General features: G+C 42.5%; 10 protein-coding genes across 10 annotated transcripts; 3 read left to right on the forward strand and 7 right to left on the reverse strand.

Annotated features, from left to right (window-relative positions):
- The first annotated feature begins 26 nt into the window (after window positions 1-26).
- On the forward strand, window positions 27-2,648 carry F4807DRAFT_426337 (IMS-domain-containing protein). The gene is made up of 2 exons (XM_047998043.1): window positions 27-1,196; window positions 1,399-2,648. Exons 1-2 carry the CDS (start codon window positions 202-204, stop codon window positions 2,330-2,332), a joined length of 1,929 nt encoding a protein of 642 aa, XP_047854319.1. The 5' UTR covers window positions 27-201; the 3' UTR covers window positions 2,333-2,648.
- Window positions 2,638-6,260, reverse strand: F4807DRAFT_426346 (TrkH-domain-containing protein). Its single transcript, XM_047998044.1, has 5 exons — window positions 5,560-6,260; window positions 4,416-5,406; window positions 3,950-4,204; window positions 3,818-3,896; window positions 2,638-3,668 (listed from the first exon to the last, which is right to left on the reverse strand). Exons 1-5 carry the CDS (start codon window positions 5,785-5,787, stop codon window positions 3,029-3,031), a joined length of 2,193 nt encoding a protein of 730 aa, XP_047854320.1. The 5' UTR covers window positions 5,788-6,260; the 3' UTR covers window positions 2,638-3,028.
- Window positions 6,236-7,941, reverse strand: F4807DRAFT_426350 (uncharacterized protein). Its single transcript, XM_047998045.1, has 5 exons — window positions 7,756-7,941; window positions 7,400-7,695; window positions 7,289-7,330; window positions 7,118-7,191; window positions 6,236-7,049 (listed from the first exon to the last, which is right to left on the reverse strand). The coding sequence occupies exons 2-5, from the start codon at window positions 7,645-7,647 to the stop codon at window positions 6,832-6,834; spliced, it is 582 nt and encodes a 193-aa protein (XP_047854321.1). The 5' UTR covers window positions 7,648-7,695; window positions 7,756-7,941; the 3' UTR covers window positions 6,236-6,831.
- A 2,003-nt stretch (window positions 7,942-9,944) lies between these two features.
- F4807DRAFT_460547 (uncharacterized protein) lies at window positions 9,945-10,235 on the forward strand (the record flags this gene model as incomplete). Its single annotated transcript, XM_048001539.1, has 2 exons — window positions 9,945-10,026; window positions 10,090-10,235. The coding sequence occupies 2 exons, from the start codon at window positions 9,945-9,947 to the stop codon at window positions 10,233-10,235; spliced, it is 228 nt and encodes a 75-aa protein (XP_047854322.1).
- Window positions 10,236-11,361: 1,126 nt separating this feature from the next.
- F4807DRAFT_426355 (acyl-CoA N-acyltransferase) lies at window positions 11,362-12,412 on the reverse strand. The gene is made up of 3 exons (XM_047998046.1): window positions 12,186-12,412; window positions 11,891-12,030; window positions 11,362-11,833 (listed from the first exon to the last, which is right to left on the reverse strand). The coding sequence occupies exons 1-3, from the start codon at window positions 12,324-12,326 to the stop codon at window positions 11,584-11,586; spliced, it is 531 nt and encodes a 176-aa protein (XP_047854323.1). The 5' UTR covers window positions 12,327-12,412; the 3' UTR covers window positions 11,362-11,583.
- On the reverse strand, window positions 12,287-13,738 carry F4807DRAFT_426359 (uncharacterized protein). The gene is made up of 5 exons (XM_047998047.1): window positions 13,364-13,738; window positions 13,276-13,301; window positions 13,132-13,220; window positions 12,428-13,056; window positions 12,287-12,356 (listed from the first exon to the last, which is right to left on the reverse strand). The coding sequence occupies exons 1-4, from the start codon at window positions 13,598-13,600 to the stop codon at window positions 12,647-12,649; spliced, it is 762 nt and encodes a 253-aa protein (XP_047854324.1). The 5' UTR covers window positions 13,601-13,738; the 3' UTR covers window positions 12,287-12,356; window positions 12,428-12,646.
- Window positions 13,739-15,548: 1,810 nt separating this feature from the next.
- F4807DRAFT_426371 (ferredoxin reductase-like protein) lies at window positions 15,549-17,131 on the reverse strand. The gene is made up of 3 exons (XM_047998048.1): window positions 16,509-17,131; window positions 16,358-16,435; window positions 15,549-16,298 (listed from the first exon to the last, which is right to left on the reverse strand). Exons 1-3 carry the CDS (start codon window positions 16,765-16,767, stop codon window positions 15,757-15,759), a joined length of 879 nt encoding a protein of 292 aa, XP_047854325.1. The 5' UTR covers window positions 16,768-17,131; the 3' UTR covers window positions 15,549-15,756.
- Window positions 17,132-19,441, reverse strand: F4807DRAFT_91030 (glycoside hydrolase family 13 protein). Its single transcript, XM_048003638.1, has 4 exons — window positions 18,847-19,441; window positions 18,730-18,769; window positions 18,551-18,620; window positions 17,132-18,492 (listed from the first exon to the last, which is right to left on the reverse strand). The coding sequence occupies exons 1-4, from the start codon at window positions 19,106-19,108 to the stop codon at window positions 17,479-17,481; spliced, it is 1,386 nt and encodes a 461-aa protein (XP_047854326.1). The 5' UTR covers window positions 19,109-19,441; the 3' UTR covers window positions 17,132-17,478.
- Window positions 19,442-21,836: 2,395 nt separating this feature from the next.
- Window positions 21,837-22,892, forward strand: F4807DRAFT_91105 (uncharacterized protein). The gene has a single exon (XM_048003639.1). It carries the CDS (start codon window positions 22,069-22,071, stop codon window positions 22,858-22,860), a length of 792 nt encoding a protein of 263 aa, XP_047854327.1. The 5' UTR covers window positions 21,837-22,068; the 3' UTR covers window positions 22,861-22,892.
- Window positions 22,743-23,999, reverse strand: F4807DRAFT_91114 (uncharacterized protein). Its single transcript, XM_048003640.1, has one exon. The coding sequence runs from the start codon at window positions 23,647-23,649 to the stop codon at window positions 22,924-22,926; it is 726 nt and encodes a 241-aa protein (XP_047854328.1). The 5' UTR covers window positions 23,650-23,999; the 3' UTR covers window positions 22,743-22,923.
- Window positions 24,000-26,764: the final 2,765 nt, after the last annotated feature.

The raw sequence follows: 26,764 nt of genomic DNA on the forward strand, positions 1-26,764 counted from the left end.
CGGAAATGGCGCGTCACGATTTACCCATTAATTGAATCCCATCTACTTTGTTGCAGTCATACCTCCTAGATACATGATAGTCATACCTAGCTACAGCGCACGAAACGAGCATGACAGGGATGTATCGAGGCCCTCGTCGATTTCCTCTATCTGGGAATATATTTCAGCTTGCGGTATAAGTAAATAAGAATAAGTAAATGAATGAGAATGGCCGAGAGGCTTGCTTTGTCGGAAACGACCAAGTCCGAAGAACCCGGTAGCAACAGTTCGAAACAAGATGATCACCAAAGTCGACATCAGCGTCAACACGACACCCTCAAGTACCACCTCCTAGGACCTTCTCTCACCAAAGCTGGACAAGACTCCGTCGACCAGTCCAAGGTTTCCGATATCATTTACAATGCGTCTAAGGGGTCCAAGTACTTCAATCATGAAGAGGTCAAGGATAAGGTCTTGACGCAAAAAATCGGTCAAATCCTAGAAAAGAAGCGTCGCTTAGAGAAGCTCGATTTAGCCCGCGAACTTCGCGCGGCCGATCAACTCATCACACAGCTCGAGCTCACCCGTGACTTAACCCAGCACATCGTTCATATCGACTGTGATGCTTTTTACGCCGCCGTGGAACAGCTCGACCGACCCGAGCTCAAAGATCTGCCCTTCGCCGTCGGAGGTGGTGTGCTGACTACCTGCAACTACGTCGCACGCAAGTTTGGCTGCCGAAGTGGCATGGCCGGCTTCGTCGCTAAGAAGCTTTGTCCCGATCTACTCCTCCTCCCTCTCAACTTTGACAAATATACTTCTAAGGCGCAGGAGGTGCGACAGGTTTTGGCAAAGTATGATCCTAGATTCGAAAGTGCTAGCATAGATGAGGCTTATCTCAACATCACCGAATACTGCGCCGAGACCGATTTGACACCCGAGGAAGCCGTTCAACGGATGCGAGATGAGATCCATGACAAAACGAAAATTACCGTATCTGCTGGCATTGCCGCAAATGCGAAGCTCGCCAAAATCTGTTCTAATATGAACAAGCCTAATGGCCAGTATATCCTACCTAACGATCGGAACGCCATCATGACTTTCATGCGGGATTTGCCCACCCGAAAGGTGAACGGAATCGGACGGGTCCTAGAGCGTGAGCTACAGGAGATAGGTATCAAAACGTGCGGTGACGTTTATCCCCACCGTCAGCTCTTGGTATGTATAAAGTGCATTCCGCATCGTATCAGGATTGCGTTCGTCTATTTTTTGCATGGTTCAGTCATACGGAGACTAACATCAGTCCAGTACGTTTAATTTCCTTCCAAGCTTACCTAGTTCGATTATGTTTCGCTTTGGAAAGCATACCACACAATGTAAAAGCATTGCCCACTTATATGAGGTATTAACTTATTACAGGCGACAGCTCTTCGGTGACAAAACAAACGAATTTCTGCTCATGTGCTACCTAGGCTTAGGTAGAACTGATGTGCAACCTGCGGAGGAGTATGAGCGGAAAAGTGTCGGCACTGAGAGTACGTTTAGAGATATGTCTGACCCAGCACAATTCAGAGAAAAACTGCGATGGACAGCCGAAGAGCTAGAGAAGGACATGCGGAAAGCCGAATGCAAAGGCCGAACTCTAGTCTTAAAGGTGAAGCTGCATACGTACGAAGTCCTGACGAGGCAAGTCGTGACGCCGAGAGCCATATGTAACGCAGACGACCTGTATAACCATTCATTGCCCATCCTGGCGAAGTTAGAACAGGACATACCGGGTATGAAGCTACGATTGATGGGCCTTCGGTGCACGCATCTCCTAAGCACCAAAAAGCCTGACACTCGTGCCTTTTTCGGACTGCGGCCTTTAAGGACTCTTGCTAATAGTGTTGCGTCCCACGGAGTGGCCGATCAAGAGCCAAGCCAAACCACTCGAGCAGTTGATCTCCAACAAGGCATATTGGAATACAACCCCCATGACGGTCATGGTCAGTTGACCCCTGATAGCAATGGGATAGAAGTCCAGCTGGAGAACAACGATGCCCGTCGCCATGGGAAGGAGATTGTTCCGAATCCTAAGAGAGCGGCACCAACTGAGGAGCCCGAGGAGTGGTGGGAATGTCCGGTCTGTAGCCGGCCGCAGCCAACCGACGAGCGGCTGTTTAACGATCACATTGACCTATGTCTTTCGAGACAGACTATCCGGGATACGGTCCAGCGAGACCATGTACGTAGTTCAATTTCTACAAGTGATACGCTAGTTCCCAAGCGATTGAAGAGCGGCGGTGAGAGGAAACGGAGCCGAGCATCAAACTCAATTGACCCGAGACAGACGAGGCTGTTCTTCGGTTGACGATTAAAACATATGTACATCATGAGAACGATTTACGAGTGCATATGAATATACGAGAGCATCACAAGTGGTCTTGCCTGGTACTTGCTGCGATTATCCGCCGTAGTTTAACGTGTCGGTAATCCAGCGCTGGTTCAAGCACTCGAAGTTTACAATCTAGCTTATAGGTTAATTATATTTTGCTATACAGACCTAATGAGGTATCAGACCTATAAATTTCCAAGCTAGGTACCGTGCTCCTTTGGGCTGTTAGTGTGTAAAGGTCTTGTAATATTCACATGATACCAGACAAGCATGGAGTTGGCGTCGGCTGTACGAATTATTACATATTATGTAATACCTAATGTACTACTACATGCGCAGATGGGAAATCTATAATAACGACACTAAGTATCTTGGAGGGATACTAGGTAGATCTGATCCATCCTATACTACTATTTTAGCTACCTAAATACCTAAGTAGGTGGTTACCTGTTCATGGATTCGTAACGCTCTCCATAAGAATGCACATCCCGGAGACAGGCCAGTTGTCTTGACAAAAGTTCCTCAAAGATCTACTTTGGCTAGTTTGTTCGAATGCCAAAGATGATATCTAATACTGTGCTTTATATGATAGGATAGCTTCTGTAGGGAAAAGAAGAAAAAACATTAGAGGTCATAAATCCGTTTCTCCCCTTGGCAAGTGTTAGTCATTAATCATGTGATGCTCATATCGTCCACACTTGGTCTTCTTGCTGACATCGACTGACGTATTTGGTGATCTTCCTCCTCGACTCTATGCATGTCATCACTAGGAAGTCGGACAGCACGATCAAGTGCAACCGGCAATCCTCGGTGCCGTCCTCTTACCATAACAGCACAGAGGACCAACTTGCTTCCCGGGTAGAGTCCACCGCTAAAACTATACGCTTCTGTCGGCAGTCCAATACTAATACCGACGCATCCATACGCAGATACCACTTCGAACACGACGTTAAATACCGAAAACGTGACTGGGTCCTCCATGAAGTGCTTCGTCTCGATAATAACAATAAGCAGGACGGCCAAGACCAGCCACCACAAGTCATGCGAGAGCTGTCCGCGAATTTGATGGCCGATGAAGCTAATCCGGCTCTCTTCTCGTTGATCTAGTGCCGCTCCAACCCCGTACCATTCGGCAAATGCGAGACGGATCACCCTACTCAGAGACTGAGCCTTGCTTCCTGGCTGGCCATGAGAGATAGGACGAGCGAGGGCGTTACGATAATTGGGATCGTCTTCATATATTCCTAGTGATCGTTCCTCATAGACATTTGAATGCCGCATCGTAATCACTACTGGATATACCGAGATATACCTATAGATAAAGTAAGCTCCACTTCGTTGCTAACCACGGGTGCTCCGAATAGATATTCTCAGAAGCACAAACGTTGTATGCGCGGGAGGGCTAAGGGGTTGCGAGCTAGGTGAGGAGGTTGAAAAAAAGAGACAGGGGGTTTGACGAACATCATGACCACATAAAGCACCTGTAGGCCGATAAATAGTGTTGGGATCGATACTACATAAAACCCCCCTGAGCGAACGGCTATTGAACGTGTCAGCATTAGTGGGCGCCACACGAGCTAGCCTAGATTGTACCAATTGCTTGAAAGAGCCCATCGATAATGCGAGAGCCGAGAGGGGTTTGCTCGAGAGCAGAGTTTCCAAGGTTAAGTACTTCAAATGCCACCCAGTCGGTGCCATTAAGCACAAAGAGCATAAAAACGAGCCAGTATGTTTGTCGCGGCGGGAATAGGTTCGTATAGACACGTCGAGGATATTTGAGGATATATTCAAGTGTCTCTTTCCACTCTACTAAGTCTTCTTGATATGTCACTAGCTCCAGGATTTTCACTGCAGCGCCTTATGTTAGTAGCCGACCGCCCTTCTGATCGCATAGAATACCTAGATGGAAGAGGAGGGTGGTTCCGATATCATTCGATTAATTGTTAAAGTGTGAGGATACTAGAGGATCCAGGCGTTCTCACGACTCCTCCATCAACTGTGCTAAAGAATAGGGGATCTCTCGAGCGGGTGCGAGATGACGCAAGGGAATAAGACTTACAACTGCACCACAGGGCTAACCTTAAGAACACAGGATAGGCTGTGTTTCCAGCGAGGATCATTACTGCCATGACAATAAGCACAAAATACGAGCTTCCGTAGGGGATCATGTTCAAATCTAACACGCTCATGCCGCTATTGTTAAAAGCAGAGACACCATTGAAGATGCCATTCCACCAAGGCGAGATTCCATTATTTTCGGCGGGCTGCGGCAGATTATTTGCTATCCAAGCACCGAGTGAGATGCATCCGAAAATTTGCCAAGAGAAAAAATAGACTGGGACGACAATGGCGAGAAGTTTGAGGGCTCGATACTCGGTACCGCCAAGCTCCTCGCGTTCCTCGCTTGTCAAGTCATGAAACTGGCTGTTGCGCCCGATTTTATGCGCTCTCAAGTAGCTGTGGCGGTCGACGACCGTGTCGGTAGTTGAAAAATGTCTACGAGCCGTAGTGCCGCTGGGTGCAATAGATGTAGATCGAGCCCTAGCGCCAACATCATCAACGAATGCCACATGCTCAATATTGCTTGCCACTGTCGGGTTGCCCCTTTCGGGGTCTGCAGCGGTGGAACTTGGCATAACGTATTCTGTTGGGGGCAAGCTACGGCGCTGGGAAATAGGTCCATTGGTATAGGAGACAGACTGCGATTCGAACATCGTAATATCATGTATGCCAGCCTCCTTTGGCAGAGGAACAACGGGGGAGAGAAGTCTTCTGTCGCTGGGTTGAGATATGACAGGATGGCTCGTAGCGGGGCGTTGTTCCCAAGGAGAAACCGTGCTGCCGCTCTCTGGCATCGTCCTGCTACTTCTACCCAAAGTCCTAAGCCTGTGGGCAATAGGGAGAAGGGTCAAGCTCGCGTTCCGTCTCTCAAGACGACGCTTCCGCTCCTTACGCACGATCTCTTCAAAGCGCGCCTCGAAGGCATGCTTCCTTACCAGGACAGTCCAGATTGAAACCCATATAGAGCTCCCGATGATGATCAGAAGCCACTGCGATAAAGAGTCAGCGATCATATCTTCAGGTGAGAAATTGAGGGATCTCCAGCATGAGTGGAGATAAGCATGTTCTTAGCCCGCTCACAGGAAAGGCTCTAAGAACCTCAACAGACTAAGGGGGCGAATAGAATTGCTGATTTTACATACGAGGAGAACTTGCTGCCAAGTGGTCATCTGACTTAGGTTCACAGTGTTCAAGCCAGCCTCTGTCATGGCAGAGGTGACCAAAAATAAGCTGTCAACATAAGAAATGCTGAACTTGGGGTCCGAGGAACCCCAGAATATAAGTGACGAGGCTAGGGGGACGATAATGAAGTAGGCATAGTGAAGCGTGATAAAATTCAACGGAGGCAGGATGGCTCGGAGGGTGCGCATTGCCGAAGCCCCGTTACCCTATGATTTCTTGAAGATGAAGGAGGAGGAGGAAGAAGAAGAGGTAAAAGAGATATAAAAACTACAGGCAAAAAGGCGGCTCCGTATGTAAGTGGTATGGTTGGGTATGGTTGTCTTGGAAGATGTTGAAGCCTTTAGTTGAGCAACATGATGAGAGAGGGTAGATGGCTATCTATATTCGGCGTGGACTCTGGAACTTTATAACATAAATCTCTATGATTCAACAGACATAGACCTCTGGACTCAATTCCTGCCTCCTCTCCCTCTCTATAATCATGATGTGTGGATGTACAGTTGCGTGTTTTCGTCGCCCACCCGAGACGAAAATTAACGTTTACCTACTAGGTACGTACTATTTGAGGATAAAACTAAAAATAGCGCAACTACGGGTACTTGTCAGATAACGAGAATAAGAAATAGATAGATGGGATTAAGGAGGATAGGAATGTTGTATTGTTCTAAGTTTTAAGAGTTTGACTGGAAGTCAAAAAATGTTCTAATGTACCCCTCACAGTGCAGCTCGCACTTCTCTCGATGTACGTAGACTCCATCTCGGACGGTAGAACTTGCGGTGTAGCGTACCTTCTAGGTGGATAGTCAGTGTCCACGCAACATGTCTACACTAATCAGGATAATCATGTATAGTATAATAAAGTCTACTTTAACCCGAATTATCTCCAACCACCCGCCACAAGCCATAGTGGTAACCACATACCAAGGATACACCGCTTCATCCACTAAACCTGCAGAAAACCGGCAATTGAGTTATGGGGCAAATTATTCAGCATTTTCTTTGCCAGCATGTTAGAGCCTAACTACCCAGGTACCCAGGTAGGTAGGTGGGATCTGAGGCTTAAGCATCCTGTTCGTAGATAGAGCCTCAAGTCTACCTAGATACTTAACCTATACGTGACACCCGACTTAGAAGAATAATTAGGTATGCTAGGTTCGGAAGCAGTCGTGCTTTGCTAGCTTCCTGTCCCATATCGGCATTGCCTGATAGGACAACAACATGCCTTGTATGGCTCATAGCTCATTGTGCTCCTGAGTATCATCAGTATCGGCGATCACGGTCTTAACGGCCTCGGCGGCCTCCTCAATCTTGCTCGCAACCCTTTCCACCACCTTGGACGAAGCCGTCTCAGAGGCTGAGCTGGCAGCTGAGCTCGCACTGCTACTCGCCTTAGTGACGATAGATTCAGGGTTAGGGACACCTCTAATCCCCATAAGCTCCGTTTCAAAAACTAGCGGTCATGGCTTGTGTTAGATGCTATACTCATTCATCCTCAGGCCCTTTCGATTTGTTACATACCAAGCGTAGATCCCGCTGGGATTGGTCCGACGGCCCTATTCCCGTATCCGAACTCGGGTGGAACGGTCAAAGTTCTGATGAGCTGTCAGCTTCCATCGGGTGTGGTGGTGATACTTCATGTGCCGTCGTAGCCGACAATATCGGGGCATGTGGAAGAGGATATCGTCTTGCCTTTTTTCGCCAATACACATGTCCAAAAGACCTTGGTCCCATCTATATGCGTGTTAGGACCTCGTTATGATGGAGCGAACTGCTGCTCAGGTTCTATTTTCGCCGACTAACCCCTTAATGACTTGGCCGCCACCTAGAGTGAAACTGAAGGGAGTGCCTCGATCGTAACTGGCATCGAACTTCTTTCCATTGGAAGCAAGCGTACCCAGGTAGTGCACCTGGATAGTGTCGCCCTTCAGCGTCTTTCGATCGCATTCCACCGGTAGAGTCACGTCAATCTTGAGCTCGGAAGGGTTCGAGGCTAGGGCGCCGAAGGTGATGGATGCCACGAGGGACAGGGAAAAGAGAAAGCTTCGCATGTTATCGGCTTGGAATTGGGTCGTTTATTAGAAAATGCTCCCGATTATCTAGATCATGTTATTAATGTCCAAGTTCACTTAATCAGGTTTTGGGCGAACCAAACTTACCTTGTCTGTTGTACTTCTCAACAAATGTGAAGCAAAAGTCAAATCTGAATCCTTCCTTTCCTTTAAGCGTCTCAATGCAATGACAATAACCGGGGAATGTCAATCAATTGAGTGCCTATCTGCCTATATACATATCCATATATGCACTTAAGCATGTTTACTGACATACGTACTATGTAATAAATCCAATTCAAGCGGGATGCATTCTTATACATACCTACTTTACCTAAATATGCATATATGTATTATGTGAAACGCTGCTTCTGCACGGACCTCTGGTGCTGTAAGTAGTAGCTTACATACCTCTATCCATACGTAAGCCTCAATTTAATTTATCTTCACCGAAACATGAACAGGCGGGCCAAAAACGTCGAAGTAATGGAGAAGAAATTTGAACTAGGCCAAGCCACTCTACCGCCCCATTAGGCAAACATGGGAAGTCCTAAATAAGGACAACACGAGGTTAAAACGAGAGTTGACTCATTACCTAAGTATACTAGGACGCCAGTTAAGATAATTAGGGACCTGCCTAGGACTTTACATATATATTAGGTGTGCATCTACCGCCTTTTTTTGACAATTTGAGACCTTGGCGGTATCCACTTCTTTTATAGGCTAAACCTATTATGACACACTTTACTATTTAAAGTTAGTATATTCCTGAGGCTCTTCTAATTTCATTATTAAATTAAGCTGTTTTCACATAAAATAAATACCCATAATTATTCAAAAATCGGAAAAATTTAAGTAATTAAATATTATATTAATATTCGAAAAGAAAAATGTTCTAATATATTTAGTCTAATGGGGGTAATTTTTAAAAAAATGTAAAAAATTATCAAAAGTCATAGGTCGTTCAAAATATCCTAGGAGTAGATCGCTTAAAATGGGATAGCTTAGATAAAGTGGATACCGCCAAGGTCTCAAATTGTCAAAAAAAGGCGGTATGCACAGTACTATGCAGAGTATGTAAGGCCTAATTGACCTATAATGCCTAAGTTGTCAGGTTGTGTATGCATATGCATAAATACGTCAATGACATACCTACATACATTGGTATATTTCATAGGTAGAGTCCTGCTGACTCAGTCTGGTCGGGGTTTAAGAGTGGGGTCCAATTGCTTGATCAATCAATTCTTAGAGATTCGGCTTCAGCTATTAATATTATAAACTATTCAATGTTATACCTGGTCTACTATAGGCAGACAAACAGACAAACAGAATCTGGCCTTCAATCGACCAACCGCTTACCTACATAGGTAATCTGTTGGTAGTTTGGGTCCAGAATCCAGGTAGTTACCTAATTATCTTATATCCATCCCATTTCCAGAACAAGGCAACTAGAAGCCTTTCTTATATTTGGTATAAGCCTCAGCCAATTCAACCTCAAAAAGATCCCCCAAGTAGCGTATGACTTTCGTCCGCCACAATCATCTTAGTTTGTTCATTACTTAGAGGTATTGATAACACACAGCCCCTATCCACCGCTCGAGCAAACTTCTCAGGCATACTCCTTGTTTCTTTCCCCCATCCTATTTCGTCCTATCTCGTCCTATTCCCTCTCCTTTTTGTCCTATTTTGTCCCATCCCGCCCCGTCCCCTGTCAATCATTCCCCACATATTCCGGTCTGTCAGTCATCTGGGCTACCTAGCACTGACCTAGCACTCTCCTTGCCATCTTCTTCTCGACCAACCGTATCATCCAATTGCTGCCTCACCATCATCACCCATCTCTCCCCCTTCTTTCTGCCTTGAAGTTTAGCCATGCAAATGAGTCACCCTTTCGGTGTCTCTACACTCTCAGTGCTCATTTGCGGCCGGAGATCGCCCCCATCCAGTATGCCTATGGCACTGCTCAGTACTGCTGCCATATGTTTGCCTCCCTACTCTTACACGGAATTTTGTTGTGAACTATGTATTTGGAGGTAAAGTTTGAAGCTCTGCGAGTATATAAGTCGAGATGTTTCTCTGTCTACCTCCCAATCTTCTTGCTAATCAGACAACACCCATAACTACAAAATTTCCCTCGAGGTGAAGTTTCCTTACCTGACATCGTATACACTTATTTCCATCTAAATACCTATCTTCGTCAACGAACGGGACTGTCCATCAAGAAGTGCTTCACATCCCCTTCATCGCCGTGGGCAATAATCTATACCATTCAATATCTCCGAGTATTCCACGGCACTATGTCCTCTCGTGACAGCTCTTACGATCCTACTAGCTCTTCCGCGCCAGTGATCCGCGAGGATTGCCGGTCTCCCAAGGCTAGTACGTACTTGCTCTGAATGACAAACTTACCCACAAACACGTCTTTGGCTGACTCGATGAAAGGTAACTACCAAGTCGACATTCACCATCGGAATGGTAGTAGAAGCATCAGCATCTATAATCACCACAGCCCCGGCTATGACAATACTGCGCCGCACCCTGATTATAGAGCATCCACTAGGACGGACTCCCGAAAATCATCTTCTTGACCTTGAGAGGGAAAAAGGAAATTACGACGACTTTGACAAGTTATTGTCCGCATGTTTGGAAAGCTTTGGCTAGGTGCTTCGGGTTTTCAGGGTAATAGAATAGTAGTCAGCGTCACGGACTTCTACGAGCATATAAAGATATGCCATTGTTTCCAACAGTCCATCATTCGGCAAGAAGATTAAATTGCCCCAAGGCTCTATACCTGTATAGTTACTAGCGTTACTTCATTATAAATTTCACATTAATCTCGCATCGTCCTGATGTTTCCTTTTTTTCTTTTTTTTTTTGGGTAACGTGATAAGTTGACCTATGATGAGTTTACGTTAACTGAGGCTGATCAGTATACTTCTTACTGGTTACCTTCTACAAGGTAACGAAGGGGACCAATATGCAGGAACCCATAATGGTAGGTGGTCTGAGTGGCCTTGCTGTAACACCCCCACGGAGAACATGATATGATCAACCAATCTCCAAGAGCCACTTCTTATCCAGCTCCGAGAACCGAACGCAAGAGAGCGGGCTCGCCGCTGTTGCTCCATTGGTAGAATTACGGTTTGTCTGCCCTGCACATTGCAACCAATCCAAGCAAACGGTAAATATGTAGTATTGCCAATCGCGACGAAATAGAACTCACGGTCGTGTAAATGTTATCATCTGCTGCTTTACTACCATGCCTACCTGTGTAGCCAACACATACGTGAAACAAGAAGACTATTGATAATCGAGTTAACTAACGGACTTAGCAAGGGATCATCTTACCCTTTGTATCAGGCACAATATACTAGGTTCCAAGATTTTTTCCTAGAAAGAAAAAATTGGAAATAAAAATAAAAAGAAGAAAACGAAAGAAAACGAAACGCCCTGTGCAAAAAACGGCGGGAGGGAAAAAAGCATTGCTAACTGGTCCTAAGTTTCATGGTCGATAATTTGTGTCAGAATTATATGTACATACTCTGTACGCTGTCGCATTCTATCCTATGGTGCTACTGCGTGAACATGACAAAATAGGATCACCACGTTGTACTCCTTGGTAGAACCTTCTGCTACTGCTTATAGCAAACCTTGACAACACTTAGACAACTAGAGCTAGACTTAAACATAGAGTATATTACGTATGGCAAGCTACTCCAGAGGCTTTCGCGTCTTATTACCAATGGCATCATGTTGAATGAGAATATAACATTTATGTATGTAGTCTTGAGCAGCAACCCCCCCTCTCCACCCCCTTCTTATTACCAGTAAAGTTCCTCTCGGGATATAGATAGGTATCTAGGAAGAGGGAGAAGCCCTCTTTGACATTTACCCTCCCTATGATATTCGCGCTTCCACCGTCTCTCTCTCTCTCTCTCAGCCTCGATGGTAATCATCACGCTCTGCCTCAAAGTAGCGCGACATTTCTATGCCAGAGTTATGGTACCCGCACTTAACGTAAAAAGGCTCATTACGTAGACCACAATTGAGTATATTCTTGTAGCAGCCTAGATTGACAGCCACCGAGTCTAAAGCTCGAATCATCTTCAGACCGAGCCCTTTCCCCTGGTGCTCTTTGGCCACCGAAATCTCTTCGATATGGCCGCATTTTCCGCGACCATGGATGCTGTTCTGGTGAGATATCTGAACAATGGTCGTGATAAGGGTAAGTATAAGAACGTACAACTTCTTCTCTATCACTAAGGCGCCTGTTCCGACGATGCGATTCTCATGCTCGATGACCGCAAAGTAATATGTACCCGTAGACTCCACCATTTCGTCGAAGCGTTCGATGAAGTCTACTTCACTAACATCTCCGACCCACTGTATCAACATGAGTCAATAATTCATTCTTTGGGGAAGATTTGTAGGAGTTTTAAGTATGCCTCGAAAACAAACAATCCCTGGTTAGCTCGACGGGGGAGTTCTCACTCCCAAGACAAGCTAAGCTGAAGCAGGGGAAGCTTAACATTACACACCGTAAGGACGCGCAGGCAGTCAAAGAACCCTTTGCCATAATCGCCTCTCTCTAACGGACGGATCGCGAAGCCATCTGGTAGAGAGTGAATGATATCCGGTGAGATAAGTGAAGCCGAGAAAAGAGCCTGTGCGTCACCCATTGTAGGCCGATACTCCTACCACGATTCAAGCTAGATGCAGGCGGCACTTAGCAACAAGAACATTGAACGGTATAAGTATCTTAAATGAATATCGAACGTACCTTATGATAAACATTCGCTTAGGGTCGGGGTAAATGCAAATTGGGGTAATTACATGCGCTAGATACCGAGACCGGGGGCGTTAGGCCCTCAGACGATCATAGTACCTAGTAGGCAGGTATAATTTATCTGATAGTTGCATTTATAAGTACCTATGTATTTACGAGGAAGACCCCAAAATCTAATTATTCCAAACGGGTAAAACGATAGAAATTCCCTGGCTAGTCGTCAAAGGTCTCCAACAACATCGGGAGTGCACCTGGGCTGTCCTCCAGATATCCCTGGTCCACTAACGTGTCTATTGACATCTTTGCGTACTTGGTCCCCGTCTCCTTGTCCCTCGCTTTCCAATATAGCCGCGCCATTATCTCGTACTGACTAGCATAAAGCGGTGCAAGATCCTCTGCGCGCATCAACTCAAGCACCTCGCGCGTGAGCTTGACAGCCTTAGTCCCATCCCAAGCTTCGACCGCCTTCATGACTTCTTGACGCATATCCTTGATCTTCGATCTACGATAATCGGATGCGGCAATTTCGGCTTTGGATGCTGTACAGAGCGAGCATGTGCAGTTGAACCCCCATTTCTGTAAACCTTTCTGTCGCTCTTCGCGTGTTTTCCCCAGAGGTACATCTAAGGCAGATTCAGAAAGGTCTCGTCAGTTATGTGTCTCGTCACTGAAGAAAAGAGTATTTCGGCCATACGTACATGTAATACTTATCTCCTCCCCCGGCTGGATATCTCTCAAAGCAACAACGCTAACGGCCAAGCTCGATGGCGTAAATCTTATGAATGCGCTACCAAATCACCTTAGTTTCTCGCATATTTCAGTCTCACCTGCTTCATACTTACTTTGGATGGCAAGCATGGTTAATTCTCTACTTGTTTGTCAGTTATTCGGCAGCGCGGAAGGTGATCATGGTAGGCTAGAAAAACTCACCGAAACCTTAGGATAGAGAGCCATATGTGAGTCCCCAGCCAGGGTATAGGAGAAAGCGTTGGTTCGAAGTATGTCTTCTACGATGTCGGCTGAGAACGAACTGCTGCGAGCTAAGTGGAGCACACGCTCTGGGTCCGATAGCTGATCGGTAGCTAGGTGAAGGAGCCGATATCCCTGCGCTCGCTTTACAGAAGTCGGGAAGTTCAGGTCAACCATCATCGAAGCCCAATCTGCCATGATTGCTTCGGCACGGTTGATACGGCGTTTCGCAATTACCCCCTTTCCTTTCCCGGGGAGTTCGATGACCTCAAACGCCGCTTCAGCGTCATTATTGGATGTGAATGATTTTGTATGGGTATAGCCAGAGTCGTTCAATATCTCGATACTGTCTGCGGCTGTTTCAGGTGTAGTGATCATACTAATGCCTCCATTCCCATGCCGAGAATTAGTAAAAACGCAGTACTTGGTCGCATTCAACGCCTCTGCATGTACACATTGCGGCAAGTGCGTCCAAGGTGACCAGTCAATGGGTTGGCGAGTTGTATTCCCGTCAACTGGCTGCGGACATCCTAGCTGGTGTTGTGATTGTAATATTGCCGGGACATCCAGGGGGCATTGCCTGACAACAGCAGGAATTTGACCGTGATATGCAGCGCATGAGCCTACAAATGTAATTAGGCCTATGGCGCAAATGTGTCTTATACACGAATCAGCTCGGATACACATCTTTAGTAAACATTACGTAGAAGAGAGAATTACTGGTATGTATGTAAAGTGATCCGTGGAGACTTTTATTGGCACCATAGGTCGGTTATAAGTATAGCAGCCACAGAGCAAATATTAGCTGTAGAATTTCCCAAATTTGGTTTTCTGGTTCGGACGGAGATAAACTAGGGCGAGATATTGAGCTGGATTGATCAGCGTTGCGGCCAAAGGGGGGCCGATGGGGCCAAGCGCAGCCAAGAATCGAGTACGGGCACTTTCTATCGTTAAACTTGTACGATTGACGCAGAACATTCAGTCATAGGGTCATGTAGCATAGGTAGACTATTAATTCATGTCAAATGTCGATCTCTCGCCAGCCGTTGCTCATATACATATTCTGAGAAAATTCTGATCCGTAGGAAATCTACGGTTCATTACCATAGCCAAAATCCGGCAAAGTAGCACGCACTTAATGCTCCACGCCTTTACTTGAGACTCAACGCAATACAACCGCCAGGCTTATGTTGCAACCTCCTAAGCGATTGCCTCTTTAGGGGCAGAAAGCCTTGGCTTTTATGATCGCCAGACGCCGGCTAAATAGTCAAGGACAAGGTAACCCAAGGAGTTGGTGTGACATATCCGACATATCCGTCTCATCTTTGCAAGCACAGAAACTTGCTGTCTACTAGAACTAGACTATAACCACATTTGACACAGTTATAATGTCTATATAACCTGTTCTCTCACGTAGGTGGCCATCCGGGATAGTTTGAGCATGAAGACAAGGAAGGGATATCTCCGAGTCTCGGTTGACCAAGGTTGATCTTCACCTTTGACAGACGGACGTACCGTGTAGGCTCTGGTTATTATGGAGATAGGTTGGGGAAATAGCCATAGGTTAGCCGCTTCAAGAAATACCGAGATCTAATTAGGAACCAAACAATACTTACGAGCACTTTGAACCTTAAGTAGACCTCAGTGCAGACACAGGTTATGATATACTTGCGTAGAAATTGGAATACCACACATCTCTTAAACACTAGATAGTAGAACAAATAGGGGTTTGGATTCAACGCCTATTAGGCCGACCAGTCCTTCTCTATTTGTCCCACAACTTCTCCCTTATAGATACATAAGTACTTTCCAACCAACTCTCATTCATGCCAGCTCTCGTTTGACTCAGCCGACTAGGCGAGAATGATGACTGTGACAGTGAAAGATTAGCTAACCAGAGCAAACTTTTTAACCGAAGGAATCCCTTTGGATTCAATAGACTTGCGGCTTAAATCAAGAATAAGGAAGATACTACTGCTAACAATTTTATAACTAACTAACCATAAGCCCCTTTTCTCCTTGTTACATCGATGTTTCGGCTGTCTTTCCTTTGGAGCACTCGGGAGTTAAGCAACGGTCAATATGAAATTAAGAGGTCAGGGACAGCAAGACAATGAGAGTCTTAATTACGGGAAACGGCTGTTAATGAATCAAACATAGGAATATAGGTATAATTTTCCTTTTACACGAAACTGCTTCCAATAAGCTCTAGTTTGACTCCAAGATAAGTCTTATCACCTTGGCTATGTAGAGAGCGATTCTTTGGATATAAAATTATGTTTTTCTAAATAACCTAATGTTGATTAACCTCTCTCTTCACGAGATAAGGTAATGTATCGAATTAGTCAACCGGCCTAGAACCTATGAATTTGGTCTTTCCGATATCCGAGTTCTTCTAATATCCCCGGCTTCCGCTTGCTCCCTACAAGAGACTCCTCCATCGGCGGCGGTCCGCACACGAATATTTTGCAGTCTTCTGCACTTGGTGATATCTCCTTTAGCAAATCTTTAGAAACATACCCCTTTCGGAATGGCGAGCCGTCCACAGGCTGGCTGACCGTATAGACTGCCTGGAAGCGACTTGGGAAGCGAGTCTTGTAATCGTCGAATTCTTTCCTCAAGAGTAAGTCGGCGTCCGTATTGACTCCGAATACAAGCGTGATCTTGGTGTGGTCGTCCGGGTTTTGCAAAATGCCCCGGATAAGTTGGTAAGCAGGAGTGATACCGGCTCCTCCGGCGATGAGCATAATCTCCGAATGCTTATTCGGCTGCCAATTATACCCCGGCAAGCAGGTTACGAACCGCAGTGAATCTCCAGGTTGCAAAGAGTGAATGTGCGTGCTTTGCTTCCCGGTCGGATATCGTTTTACCAGGAGCTCTATAGCGCCAGGCTCATCTATCCTAGGAGGTTAGACGGGATCTGTCGATGACATAAGATGCTACAGTTTAACCCACCTAGAGAATTTACTGGTGTGTAAGGTCGCAAGACAGGAAATGTGCTACCTTTGGGCCAAGAAAATGTCAAGAGAGCGGCTTTCTCAAGTTAGTCAGCGGTGATGGAGGACCTATGATAGGATATGCTTGCCACACTCATGAGAGCACTTACATGTTAGTGTCAAGCCACTGATGGAATCTGGTTCGGGCAACTTAAAACGCAACCGTTTCGTGTTGTGGTTTACGGTCTCGGTGCTTTCAAGTTCGAGGGATAAGAAAGCCGGGCCACTACCGAAGGCACGCTTTGACGCACCCGAGTCCGCGTGAACGACACTTCTCATATACGTGTAGTACAGGCCGGCGCCGGCGCCTGCGACAGCAACGCCACTTATGCCTCGCGACAAGCGGGTAGAGAGTAACGTGTAATTCATACTTGACGTAGAGTGGTACAAGGGGACGTTGTCTTCGTAGGTAGTTACCTAGGTAGGGTTACGATGCGTCTAGCGATCGAAACACAAGACGGGGGAAGGCGAGGTTGAATAGTGAAGAATTTTTGAAGGAATGAATCATACGACGAGTATTATGAATAATAGTATAAATAATATGAATAAATATGGAAAATTTGGACGGACTTCCCCTACGAGGTTACACAAGCGATCAGCAGAATATTCAACTATTCAACAATCCTTTCTTAAGAGACTTGTTCATATAAGTTACCATGCGAAAGTCGCCGTACTTTATATAATCGGTTTCCAATTAAAATATGGACAGCATGGGAAATTTGTCCCATATACATTATAGTAACACATGTTTATTTATATCTGTAGCTATTCCTATATATATTGGTATATGTGCATATAGCATTTGATTGTCGGTGTTCGGAGCATCGAAGCGAGACGGGATTGCCGGAGTACACGGCGATCACCCAAGTCCGAGTCCGACGCGTATCCACCAGTACCTACTTGATACATAATATTCCTGTGCCACCAACGGACCCTTTTTTTCTCGGACCCGAAAGACAAAATTGGATTCAACTAGTACATATATCGCATCGCATACGTGACCATCGTGCCATCGTGTCATACTACCCATCCTTCTAACTAGGTACATGCATACTATACCGCCCTAGGTCAGGAATGACTTCAGGAGGCAAGTAGTACAACAGGTTCGCCATTGGTGACGCCCACGCAAACGTTTCCGTTCGCATCCGAAGTGACTGTCCCAGAACCGAAGGTATTGTTCCAGGACCCGTTGGCGACCTGGCTATTGAAACAGTAGTTTCCGCTCGATCCAAGTCCGCTGTTGGTCGTGAGAACAACAAGCTTGCCTCCTTCCCTACTCCAGGCATACGCAGTATTGGCAACGTACAGATGGGTGTGATCGTCGCCACCAAGACCACCTGCCGATTTCTTGGCAGCCGACAATTTACTGATGGCCTGGTAGAGTGCGGAGCTCGTGCTGAAGCTGCTCCTCCAAAGATCCTCGCGGTTAGCGGGGTCCGCACCGCCCGAGTAGGCCTGTTCGGTTCCATAGTACACGATAGGGATACCTCTCGCGAGGATTACGTACGCGAGAGCGTTCTTGATGAGCGAGAGGTCGTTCTTCGTATTTAGCCATCGGGGGTTGTCGTGGTTATCCAGGAACGAGCCCAGCGCGGCAGGGTCGGGGAACGACGAGCTGAGCGTGTTGAACATGTCCACGAGCGCCTGGCTCGACCCTGTCTGCTGGTAGAAGGCGTTCATCGGGTAATACATGGGGTAGTTCAGCAATCCCGACATGAGACTGGCGTAAGGCGCAACGTAGGCTGGGTCGCCGTCGAACACTTCGCCAATCGTGTACACGCCAGCAGCGGCAGAGAAGTCGGGCCAGTAGTCTTTCTCTACGTGCTTCACCGTATCGATGCGAACGCCGTCGAAAGCATACTCCGTCACGAGCCACTTGATCCACGTCTGGTAGAGCGAACGGATGTCGGAGCTCTGTGTGTCAAGATCCGGAAGATTTGCAATCCAACAGTTTTCCACGCTGGTCTGGTTCGAATAATCGATCGTGCATTCGGAATGATAGGAGCTGTCTTCGTTGAGCGGCGACGGCTGGTGATCCGAGATAGTCGAGGGGCCAACGTGATTCGCAACCACATCGACCATGACATACATGCCCTACAAAACTCGAGATCAGCTTACACCATGCTCACGGCAACGGCATCGTTTAGCATACCTTGTCATGGGCGGCGTTCACAAACGCCTTTAGGTCGTCGGCCGTACCGTAGTTCGAATTGATGCTGTATCTGCGTTATGGTATCCACATCAGTTATCGTATACTCAGGATATTAAGTCCGATCATTCGTGACCATAGAAGCCATGTTCCGTTTCAAGAGAAAAGCACAGGTCACTCACAGGTCCGTAGCCCAGTATCCATGATATCCGCCGTCGCTGTCTATTGTTCGTATACAGTTAATAACAATCAACCACGTCGGGGCCGAAGGGCGTTAGAAGCAGTACAAGTGAACTTACTTGTCACGACGGGGGTGATCCAGATCGCATCGAACCCCATACCAGAAATATAATCTAGCTTGGACTGGAGGCCCTGGAAAGTGCCGCCACAATAATTCGAAAGGTCACTGCATGCGGAGCCTCCCGTGTCGGTGCTGCTGCGGGCTATGCGGTCTGTCAAAGCAAAGTAGATGTTTCTCGTCTTCCAGTCATCCACATCTGCCGAGAAGGCCAAAGTAGCCAGCTGGGCAAGAAGAGCGAGCGAAGCCCGTGGGGTCTGCATGGTTGCCGCCGGTGTGCGTGCCGCGTGACTGAGCACCTATCTGGGAAATCTGGGAAGGGGGCAGTAAGGACGCGGATGCGTAAGAGGCTTGGCGAGAGAAGAAGAAAAAGGAGAGAACCAGCTTGGATATACCGGTCTTCTTATGGAATTACTGTTACCGGTGGCGATCACATGGAGCTGGCAACAATTGAACCTCGTCTCGATTCACCTCCTCCGGCCGTTCTCAACAACGGGCCGACTTTAGTGGACAGAGGCCGAGTCTTAAAAACGGCCGACATGACAGAGCCGCCGATGAGAGCTCCATCGTCAACTCCGCCATCCTTGCCAGCGTTACATTTTCCCCTGTGAGAGTCTAGACAAAGGCTTGGAGTCGAAATTGGCGCATGGATGATTTCCACTCCACATCGTGCTAGTCAGCTAGTCACAAATCTTGTTGCAACGATCGCGGTTCATTTGCCATTCCAAGGTCTAGCACGTGGGGTCCCCACAGATCCCGATAAGACCGATATGCATCCATGGATTCATAGGGCCGGTATGATGACGGATTTCACGGTAGTGAACTTTGAATATGTTTAATAAATCCGGCTTCCAAAGGTTCAAGCCAAGTTTTAAATTGCCTTCGTAAAAAAAAGCGGCATCAACCCTTCAATCGTCGCGTTCCGTATTCTATGGGTTTTCCTGATTTTCCAAGTCTTTCTGATTTCCACGCGCCGTATTTTGTACAGTCACCAGTTTAGGAATAGTAATAACACCGAGAACGCTGCGATTGGTACACGTCTTTCTCCCTAAATTCAGAGCCGTCCGTATCTTCCACTGTCCTTCCATCCTCCCATGCGCATCACAATATAATAATCGACCACCTTCCTTCTTAATCTTGAAATCATTCTGGACAACCAATCAAGCTGATTCTAAAACATGAGCATGAGCTTCATTTTATATTCGAAACTATCGCCGAGGCCAATAATAATTGACAGTAGTAATTAAAAATAAAATAATAATAAAATAATTAAAAAAGGTTCTTAAAGGGGCGACGGTAAAACTAACGATAACTGACCTCAGCAAGTACATACCTACCCATGTCGTCCAGGAATAGGTAAGCTCCAATTTATACTAAGCTTTGCTTGGTATAGCGAAATGGGGCGGCCCAAAGTAGGATGGTGTAACAATCTAGGAAGGTAGGTTAATAGGTAGATTTCAAGGACAGAAATTAGATGGAACGGCTATCGGCCTTGGGAGATACCGGAGTTTAAGGCAAGCCACCCGGGGTTATCGGGATTATTCGTAGGAGAACCATTTTTAATATCATATCTGTAGCAAGATGAATGCTATAAGTGGTAGAATGATGATGTTTCTTCTAAGTTCTAAGGTAACTTAAGGTTCAACAAAGAGTGTTATCTAGTACTAGGGATGTCACATGATAATATCCCTTCGTAAACCAGGTATACTCTCGCTCAGGGAACGAGATGTGTGCAGGAAGAGTTTTTTTTATGTTGCTCCACGTAAGTCGTACATGCGTTCAACTACCAAGAATTCTAAGAAAGAAGATCGTGTATGAAAATATCGCTTAACTCAATCCTGGGGTCTTGCGGCCCAAAGAAGGAAGGCCGCTACGGATACTGAGACTACCGCGATGATTGACGCACAAATGACGACTAGCTCGGCCGTCCATATCAAGTGCGATATTAGACTTTCGCCCTGACTCCTCTCAGCCGCCTTTTGTTCCCCGCCGTCCCTCTCATGCGAACCCGTTCCCGCCTTGTCCTCATTGCCCTTCCCTGTCTCTTGGACGTACCAAACCGTTCGCTTTATGTGGGAGGGTCTCCTAAAACGAGCCCTATTTTCCAGTAGCCTCGTGTGTTGGAGCTGGTAGCTAGAGGTCTCCCAGAGCTGGTTTGGTATCCCAGAAGGGTCGGAGGTCGGCCGGTGAAGAGCCCACGATGTTCCTAGGTGACTCTAGAAGGGTCTGCTAGCAGATTGGCTCTAAAGCGTTGGCAAAGGAAGGTCCATGTATGTGTACCGTATTCCCTTGTAGGGAATAGTTGGGAGCTCTTCGCACAATAACATCGATGTTTCATAGTCCTTTAGTTCCGCCTCGTGACACTATTTAGTGTATATACATACCATGGCACATAATAAACACTTACTTCGCTGAGGAGGGGTTCGGGTTTCCGGTGTTCGCTTGAAGCTCTTTAGAGGGCCCCGAAGGGGTCGAGGGCTCCAATGGGTCAGAGGACGCGGAGGAGATACCTGGGATAGTATTATGAGGTGGCTGAGGAGGTTAACGGAGAGCTGGAAGGATCTCAGCAGCATAGAAGATACTACGAGTTCCATATAAGCAATGGGTGTCGGTGATCAATGAGTAAATATCGAAAGTCTTAGGAAACACATGCTTATACTGATATTATCCATTTTGTGATGGATGTGATAGATTACAAGTGTTAATTGTTTGAAACGAGTTGGTGTGTAGAAAGAGAAAATAATAGTTGATTTCTGCATAGAAGGATCATAATGGTGGATTGGGTTCGATTTAACCCTCTGCAGCTTCCGCTTCGGTTTCTCATATCATTGTTAAGGGGTCGCGATCATATAAATCACTCAGAATCCGATATAATTATTAACTCAGGTGCCATTGCTAGATAACCTTGTGGTATAGGTAGAATTGATTATCAAAGAAATGTGCTAAACTTTATAAATAAATTTAATAATTTCTCATTAAATTAGCGTTTACCAATGCTCAAATGACTACAAAGTAAAGTTTTTATGAGACTTTACTTCCCCTATTTCCCTATGTTTCCCTATGGTGCCAATTGAGTTCACTAGGAAGCTTTCCCGCCTGGGCGTCATGGTTTGACTTAGCATATAACATCCCCATTCCTCCTATAAGAGCAGGCGTCGCCCGATGCTCTTGATTCCGAATTCGTCCCGGCAAGACCGATACACGAAATCGCAACACGACAACTATGGCTTCTCCGCATCGAGTCGTGACTCAAGAAACAGTGTATTCGGATCCGGGTCCAGGCACGACACATTCACCAATGGCAGAGGTAGCACCTCCGGAGTATTGCAATCTTCCAGTACCACCACCAGCGACACACGGTCAGTTCTACTTCGAGACCCAAACTAAGGAAACCATCGAGATAGCTTTATGTCCTGATCCACCAAATACACCTCGAGCGCCACTATGGTATGCTCGGCTCTTTTTCAAATGCGACAACGTCCCGCAGCTTATGCGAGAAGGTCTTTACTGGTCGTTGAATAATGTTCAGTGGGAGGACGGATACATTAGTGCTGATGGACCCTATGAACCCCATAATGAGTTAGACGGGACCATAAATGAGTGGCTCCAAAGCAAAGGGTTGAAGCTAAGCCGAAATTACTTTTTACGCGACCTTCAAATGCCTTGCCGATGGGTTGCTCGCTTCCAGATCTACGCGGCAGAGTTCAAGACTTTAGCAGATGTACGGCTAGAAGAGCTTTCCATGGATGATATACGCCATACATTTGCTTGGAGCGTCGGCGGGAAAGAATATGTTTACGGGTACCAAGCCTTACAACCGGAGCAGTCGTATAATGCCATTTATGACGATATGCCCATGGGAGGATGGTGGCCATGGCCAAAGAAAGAAACACGGTACCTTGGGAGAAACATGGATCTGACACGTCTACATTCTATTACACTCGAAACAGGCTTTGTTTACTGGCTGGCTAAATTGCTGCACCTGACGACAAGTAGGACCGGTCTTACGCGCTGATATACACCGTCCAGGTCTATCCAATCAATTAATTGATTATCCTCAAGTTCCAAATACGAGAAATCACGCGTCGTCCTCAACAACTACAATCTGATCATCATCGTCCCCAGGCAACTTGACAACATCGCTCCTAGTGAGTGCCCGGTACTTCTCTTCACATATCCGACCCAGGACGCTTGGAATCACTTTGCTATCTCTCAGGCCATAAAACTCTTGGAATGCCATAAATAATGGCCGCCACTTGTCTGGATCGACCCTATTCGGATATCCTTCCATCCGGAGGTTCTGCAGGATGTGGATCCGTAGCACTCGGACTTCGATTGCCAGCGCGAGCCCGCTACGATCCGGAAGGTCTTTCCAGAGTTCATTGACCTGGACCACCCGACACTCCATCTGTACTGGGCACTCGGCGATTCGCCACGGAGTAACAAGACTGGAAGGCTGCGAGTGTAACCCGGCTCTTGTCCACTTGTCCTTCACAAATTTGTAATTTCTCGCAGCCTTGGAATTGGAAACAGGACTTAGGCCGGTTGTATCAGCTAGCTTATTGACAAAGTCTCCCATAGAATCGCTCGGCAGGTTGAGGACACACTCGTTCGTCCGTATAATGTTTTGGGTGGTCTTGGATTCGGCCCCAAGCCCAAGCATGCACGAGTGGCCAAGCCACCATGCAGAAGACATGGGTGCAATGTTGCTTGTCCCGTCTTCGTTTTCGGACGTAACCAAAACCACTGGCGTACCCCAATAGAGAATGGCGGGAGAGATGACGGTGTGCTCGGTTGACGACATTTTATAAAATTGAGTGAATCTGCTTTGTGAAGTTTGATGTCGAGGTTGGTAGACTGGCAAATATGCTGGTGTCTTGCAGACTGGTTCAAATGTCCCTTCATCGAAGCTGCACAGTCGAGGGTTTAAATATCAGAGGAGTCGATCCGCAAAGAGCGAAGGCCTGGTGCTCGCCGCGGAGTTGCTCATCTTTATGATGCCACGATGACTCTGACCGCTGCTCCTGCTTTGTTTCTTTACTATGGAAGTTAGTGAAAATGGACACCTGATTGGTTACTTCCAGAGCAATTGCTGACGGTGACTCACTATCGTTCGCAAAAAGGGCGAGGATCATTTTAAATGATGTTACCGGTATTAACTTTTAATAAATTCATTAATAAAATATAATATATTTTTATATTATTATGTTAAATAATCGAAACATTATTGTTTTTTACACCGTAATATATATTATGTTAATTATGTGCCCGAGTTTATAAGGGATATTATATTATTAAGTTTTTTACGGGGGTTTTATTTTATTTTTAATTTCCGAAATAAATATAAATTTATTTAAGTTCGGATTTATTAAAATAAAATATTTTTAAAAATATATTCGGATTTATAATAAAATTTTTTAATAATATTATAAATAATAATTAATTATTTTAAATTTAAATTAATTAAAAATTTTTAAAAAAAAATTATTTATTATATTAACGTGGTTTAAATATATAATTAAAATATAAATATTTTATTAATTTCCCTGGTTTTTAATAAAAAGAAATTATATTTTTATAATTATATTAATAAGTTTTTTAAATTTAATTAACGTTTTAATTAAGTTTTTATTAAAAATATAATTTAAATATAATATTTTTTTAAAAGAAACGAAAAATTAAATATAATTTTTAATAATATAATATTTAAAAATATAAAAATAATTTTAATATTATTTTAAAAAAATATTTTAAACGTTAATAATTTTAAGTTTAACGATATTAAATTTTTTACATTATATAATATTATATTTATTAATTATAATAATATTTAAATTTTATTTAATGTTATAATTATTAATTATAATATTAAAACTTTTAATTCCTTTAATAATAATAAATAATATCGGTTATATTAATTAATAAGTTTTATTATATTTTTTATTAAAATTTTCTTTTAATATTATTTATTATATATATTAATATATTTTTTTTAATATATTAAATGTTTTAAATATTTTTATTTTTTTCGGTTATTAATTTAACGGTTTATAAGTTTTTTAATTTTATATAATATTTATTTATTTATATTTTTTTATATTATAACACGTTTAAATATTAATAATTTTTTATTATAAAAATTTAAGTTTTATAATATTTTATATAATTATAATATATTTATAACTTTATATATACGTTATAACGGAAATATATTAATTTTATATATTAAATTTTTAATTTTTTTATTATAAATAATAGTTTTATTTTTTATATTTTATATTTTTTAAATTAATTCTTTAATAATTTATAATTATAATATAAACGCAAGTATATAATTTTATTAACCTTAAACTTTATAACTTTATAAGTTTTATTATATTATATTTTAACATTTATTATAATAAAATTTAAGGTTTTTTTTATTTTTTTTTTTAAAATTATTTTTATATCGTTTCGAAATTAAAAACGTTTATTAATATATTTAATATAAATATAATTAATTTTAATTTAAAACTTAATATAACTTTATTTAAACTTTTTTTTAATATAAAAAAATATATATTATTAATATTATATTAAAATATTAAAATAATTTTAATTTATAATATTTTAAAAATTATTTAATAATAATAAATTATTAATTTTATTTCTTAATTTTATCTTTTAAATTATTCATTTATTTAAAAATAATAAAACATATTTATTATAAATTTAATTTATTTATATAAAAATATATTATTAAATTTTAAATATAAACTTTAAATTTTTATCCGATATTATTTTTATTAATATTTTTTAATTATAAAATAATATTATACGAAATAATTATTTAATTTATTATTAAATTATATAATTAATATTATTTAAAATAAAAATAAATTTCTTATTAAATTTATAAATTATTATAAAAAATATATTAAAATATTTATAACTTTTTATTATTTATAAATTTATTTTTATTTATATTTTTAATAATTTAATAATAAAATTTTATATAATAATATAATATAAAATTATTAAAAAATTTATAAATAATAATTTTTTTTTAAAGCTTAATTAATTAATTTAATTTTTTATATATTTTAAACATTAATTAATATATTTTTTAATTTTATATATTATATTTTATATTTATATATTTATTAATTTATAAAATATTTTTATTAATTTAAAATAATGTTTTTTATTATAAATTATTTTAAATATATTTTTAATATAATTTAAAAGAATTATAAAATATCGAAAATTTATATTAATAATATAATATATTAATTTATTTTTAAATTTATATTAATATTATTTTATTATATTTTTTTAATTTTATTTTATTCGTCCGAAGGATATATTACGCTTAAACTTTTTTTAATTAATAAATAATTTTTATTTAATTAATAAAAAAATTTTATTTAATTAATAAATAATTAATAAAAAATTAATAAAAAATTATCACGCATATTAATTAACTTATTATTCGCGTTATAAAGTTAACGTTTTAATATATACTTTAAATTTATCCACGTATATAATTAAATATATTTTTTTAAAAACTTATTATATTTTCCGGATTATATAATATTATATATTTTATTAACGTTATATTATTTATTTTTTATAATTATTATATTAATTATATTTTTTATTTTATAATTATAATTATTATATAATATATTTTTAATGTGAATTTTTAAAGGTATAATATAAAGAAATAATTATGCATGTGGCTCGTGCCATAAATAAATAAAATAAAGGATTTTAAGTTTTTATTTTAAAATTTTTTAACTTTAAAAAAGTTAAAAAAATTTATTAATTTTATATTATTTTCTTATATTTTAAAGGTTTATATTAAATTAATAATTTTAGAAAGTTTTTTTTTTAAAATTTATTATATTATATTATTCTTTTTATAAACGTTTTAAACT

The sequence above is a fragment of the Annulohypoxylon truncatum genome, assembly GCF_022578515.1.
Source record: "Annulohypoxylon truncatum strain CBS 140777 unplaced genomic scaffold F4807scaffold_16, whole genome shotgun sequence".
NCBI classification, from domain to species: Eukaryota; Fungi; Ascomycota; class Sordariomycetes; order Xylariales; family Hypoxylaceae; genus Annulohypoxylon; species Annulohypoxylon truncatum.